The 4603-nt window shown below is 61.5% G+C and overlaps 2 protein-coding genes across 2 annotated transcripts in view; one reads left to right on the plus strand and one right to left on the minus strand.

The window, feature by feature from the left end:
- HTRA2 (HtrA serine peptidase 2) overlaps nt 1-360 on the minus strand; it is a 2699-nt gene extending 2339 nt beyond the window's left edge. The window contains 2 exon segments of the mRNA XM_029285159.1: nt 1-12; nt 15-360. The exon segment at nt 1-12 is cut by the window's left edge and continues 176 nt beyond it. Coding sequence (XP_029140992.1) covers nt 1-12; nt 15-360 — 358 coding nt within the window.
- Nucleotides 361-537: 177 nt separating this feature from the next.
- On the plus strand, nt 538-4603 carry AUP1 (AUP1 lipid droplet regulating VLDL assembly factor). Its single transcript, XM_029285165.1, has 12 exons — nt 538-599; nt 696-833; nt 938-1085; nt 1172-1362; nt 1448-1520; nt 1595-1668; nt 1811-1877; nt 1955-2063; nt 2231-2371; nt 3875-4020; nt 4123-4199; nt 4311-4603. Exons 1-12 carry the CDS (start codon nt 538-540, stop codon nt 4357-4359), a joined length of 1275 nt encoding a protein of 424 aa, XP_029140998.1. The 3' UTR covers nt 4360-4603.

Below are 4603 nucleotides of genomic sequence, written 5' to 3' on the forward strand. Positions count from 1 at the left end.
AGCCCCCCCCCCCGGCGCCCACCTGCCCAGGATCTCGATGTAGACCAGCGCCGGCGCCGTCTGCTCCACCACGTCCGCGATGAAGTTGTAGCTGCTGCGCGGGGAGCGCGGCGGGGGGGCCGGCACGGCGGCGCTCAGGACCGGCAGCCGCGGGCGCTCCTGGCCGGCCGCCCCGCTCAGCAGCAGCCCCAGCGCCGCCCCCGCCGCCGCCCCGCCCGCCGCCGCCGCCGCCGCCCACCGCAGGGAGGGGAAAGGCGAGCGCCGTTCTCCGCGCGGGCCGCCCCCGGACCCCGCCGCCGCCGCCCCCGCCCCGCGCCGCCCGGGGAACGCCCGCAGGACCGCCGCCAGCCTCGCCGCCATCGCTCGCCGGGAGGAGCCGCGGGGCAGGCCGGGAGTCGTAGTGCGGGGGGCCTCCAGCGGCGCCGGAAGGGGCGGGGCCACGCGGCCGCGCTTCTTCCGCTTGCCCGCCAGGCGCCTGACATGGCCGCTGTGCCCGCGGCCCGCCCGTGAAGGCCGGCGAGGCGCCCCCGGGGAGGCATGGAGCCGCCTCCCGCCGCCGCCGCCGCCGCCAGCCCGGAGCGCCTCTTCGACTCCCACCGGTGAGGCCGGGGCGAGGCTACGCGCGGGGAGGGGGGAGGGGGAGGCCTGCCGGGCGCCGGGCTCTCCCGCCATTCTCCGCGCGCCTCTCTCCGCAGGCTGCCGAGCGACGGGCCGCTGCTGCTGGCGTTGCTGCTCTACGCGCCGGTGGGGCTCTGCCTGCTGCTGGTGCGGCTCTTCGTGGGGCTGCACGTCTTCCTGGTCAGCTGCGCGCTCCCGGACGGCGCCCCGCGCAGGTGAGCGCGCCCCCGTGGGGAGGGACCCGGGAGGGGGCGGCGAGCGTCCCCCCCGCCCCGCCCCGGTGCTACTACGCGGGCTCTCTCGGCTGCTCCGCCCGCAGGTTCCTGGTGCGCGCCCTGTGCTCCGTGCTGGGCCTCTTCGTGTGGCAGAGCCGCCCGCGCCGCGTCCGTCTCCCGCGGGCCCTGGTGGCCAACCACGTCACGCCCTTCGACCACAACGTCCTGGCCCTGCTGGCCTCCTGCCGCGCGGTGAGCGGGCCGGGGGGGGGCGGGGGGGTCTTGGGTGGGCCGGGGCGGTTGCAGCCTTCAGCGCTTAGCGCCCGTCTCCCCCGCAGCCCGTGCTGAGTGGCGCCGCCGCGGGCTTCGTCTGCTGGTCCCGCGGGTTCCTGGAGGTAGCCGGCACCGAGAGCCGCGCGGAGCTGCTGGAGTCACTGAAGGGCTACTGCTCACAAGGCGCCAACCCGCCACTGCTGCTCTTCCCCGAGGAAGCGACGACCAACGGCCGGGTGGGCCTGCTGCGTTTCAGGTGCGGGCAGGGGGGGCCGGGGGCCTGTGGTCGTACCGCGTTGGCGCCCCTCACCCGGCTCACCCGCCACCCCTTGCCTTTCCAGCTCCTGGCCCTTCTCCATTGTGGACACGGTGCAGCCCTTGGCTCTACGGGTCTGGAGGCCCTTCGTGGCTGCGGTGAGTCTGGGGCCGGGAGGCGGCCTGGGGCTGCCTTGCTGTGCCTCTCTGACAGCTCCCGTTTCCCCTTCCAGAGCGTGGCTGGTGCTTCCTGGGTCACTGAACTGCTCTGGACTTTCTTCGTTCCTGTCACCGTTTATCAAGTAAGGTACTACAGCTCTCTGATTTTTGTGGGATGTGGGCTACGGGATCCCTTTGCATCCAGACTCAGAAATCCCTCAACCTGGAGGACTGCAAGGAAATGGCGGTCTGTCGCTGAAATCCTGAGGGCTTCTCACTCTCCCCTCAAGGTGGCTGCCATCTGTGTGCAGACAAGCCGAGGAGACCCGGGAAGAGTTTGCCCTGCGAGTTCAAGAGGTAGGAATGGCAGCGGGGTGGGGTGGGGGGTGCTCAGAAGATCCGGAAATCTCAGCTTGGCTCTCTGCTCTTTGCAGCTTCTAGCTTTGGAGCTGGGCGTGGTGTCTACGTGCCTCACAGCCGCTGACAAAGCAGAGCACCTGAAGCGTCTCCACCACCACCTTCCAGCTTCCCGTCCTCCCCCAGGTGAGTCTCTGCAGCTCTGGGTGAGCAGCTCTAGGTGTTGGAACTCCACCTTGTTGGAAGCAGCTCCACCTTGTTGGGAGAAGCAGCTGGACAGGATCTGCCGAGGAGGGTACCAGGTTCAGCATGACTGCTGCAGGAAACAGCCTCCCTCCTTCCTTCCCTTGCAGCTCCAAGGCAGCCCTCTGGGGGCCGGCCTCAGGTCTCCCGCAGCGGTGCCTCCATGGAGGACATGCACTTGATAGGCATGGCCCGGCGCGTCCGAGAAGTTCTACCCCAGGTGCCCATGGCAGCCATCCGCAAGGACCTAGGTGAGGAGAGGGAAGCAGCAGCAGCAGGAAGGCCCAGGGGTGGTGCTGTGCCCTTCAGCCGAGAAGGTTCCTGGGGCCTAAGGGGAAGGGAAGGGTTGCACCTTGGGAACCTGGGAAGGGTAGGTAGCCTTTTGCAGCACGGGGGGCCTTGGGCAGATTTCCTGGCACTTTGCCAAGCCCTGAGCAGGGCTTCCTAGGATGAACGTGAATCTATTATGGGGCAACGATTGTAGGAGGAACACACAGCAAGTACATTTCCAAGGTGCCTTTGGCGGAGATAAAGCTTTCCCCTCGTTAAAAGGCATCATTTTTCTTTCTCCCCTTTTTCACTGTGGGTGTTTCAGAAATGTTGAGAAGCACTTTTCCTTTGCATAGTTTTCATTTGACTGAGTTTCTTAAGCGTGTGCGCCTCATCCTGCAATAGCGTATATGAGGAAGCACACACAGAGCATCAGTAAGCAGTGGGGTACCACGAGGCTCCCTCTTAGGCCCAGTAAACTCTTCAATATCTTCATTAATGACTTAGATGAGGGAGTAGAAGGGGGGCTCGTCAGATTTGCAGATGACACCAAACTGGCAGGAGCAGCAAACACCCCAGAAGACAAACGCAGGATCCAAAAAGATCTTGACAAACTTGAACAATGGGCCCTATCCAGTAAAATGAATTTTCATGTGGAGAAAAGCAAAAGTTTTACATTTAGGCAGGAAAAAAATCAAAGGTACAAGTACAGATTGGGCGAGACCTGGCTCAAAAACAGCAACTGTGAGAGGACCTTGGAGTCCTAGTGGACGATCACTTAACCATGAGCCTGCAGTGTGCAGCAGCAGCCAAAAAAAGCTAATATAATCCTGGGTTGTATAAACGGGCATAGAATCAAGATCACACAAAGTATTAGTACCGCTTTATAAAACCCTGGAATACTGCAGCCAATTTTGGTCACTACAAAAAAAGATGTTGAGACCTTGGAAAAAATTCAGAGAAGAGCAACTAAAATGATCAAAGGCCTGGAGACTAAAACATATGAGGAACGGCTGCGGGACTTGGATTTGGCTAGTCTAAAGAAAAGAAGAAACAGGTGACGTGATAGCAGCATTCCAGTATTTGAGGGGCTGCCCCAAAGAAGAGGGGATCAAACTATTCTCCAAAGCACCAGAGGGCAGGACAAGAAACAACGGTTGGAAACTGACCAAAGAGAGTAGAAGCAACTTCCTGACAGTGAGGACAATCAACCAGTGGAACAGCTTTGCCTTCAGAAATCGTGGGCGCTCCATCACTGGAGATTTTTAAGAAGAGATTAGACAGTCACTTGTCTGAAATGGTATAAGTTCTCCTGCTCGAGCCGGGGGCTGGACTAGAAGACCTCCAAAGTCCCTTCCAGCTTCTATTCTATTCCTAGTGTGTACTGTGAGGTTTGTGGGAAGGAAGCCTCATCTACAAGGGACTGTGCGGTTATGAGAAAGTTGGCGCTAGTCTTCATTACTGCTTGTTTCTTCCTTCTTCAGCTCAGACTAACTGTGTGGACACCACGATTGCCAACCTCTTGGAGGGGCGGGCTCCCTTCGTACCAGAGGCAGAGACCGAAGGTTTTGTGGCTGCAGCTCCCTCTTTCTATGGCGCTCAGGATCCTTCCACCTCCCGAACGGCCCCGGTACTTGCATGCGGGTCCAGAAGGTTGCGGGTGTTTGTCTGCAGGAAGCGTGTTTGGGCAGGTTCCTAAAGGTGCCTCTGTTTCCTTCAGGCATCGGGGAAGGTCTTTGCCAGATCTTCAGAAGCCAGACAGCTCTCTCTCCAGGAACGGAAGCAAGCGCTCTGGGACTACGCCAGGAGGTGGTGGAGCCCCTTTTCCTGTGGGCAGAGGGCTGCACGTGGAACGGGAGGCACCCCTGAGGGGCTGGCAGAAAGTGGCCCCTTGTGCTAAAGGTGACTCTTTCTTTGCAGGAGATACACAGAGAAATATGGAATAGCCCACGCAGAGGGGAGCTGCTGACCGCGTGTCTTAGCTTGAACTTGTGGCTCGGTGGACCATGGATCTTTGTGGGGATCGCTGCTGTCCTGGGGTGACCGAGGTGGCAGTTCTTGACAAGTGTTGTGTGTGCCATCCGTGGGCTGCCTCTGCCGGCGGGGAGGCTACAGCTCCAGCCAAACGCAGGCTCGCAGCCTTCCTGAGTTCTCTATCGCCACACCTGGGCCTGGCATTGTCGGGCCCAAGAGCCTGCCCAGTGGGGAGGGGG

The sequence above is a fragment of the Protobothrops mucrosquamatus genome, unplaced genomic scaffold, assembly GCF_001527695.2.
Source record: "Protobothrops mucrosquamatus isolate PMUCROS unplaced genomic scaffold, P.Mucros_1.0 scaffold1360, whole genome shotgun sequence".
Classification (NCBI taxonomy): domain Eukaryota; kingdom Metazoa; phylum Chordata; class Lepidosauria; order Squamata; family Viperidae; genus Protobothrops; species Protobothrops mucrosquamatus.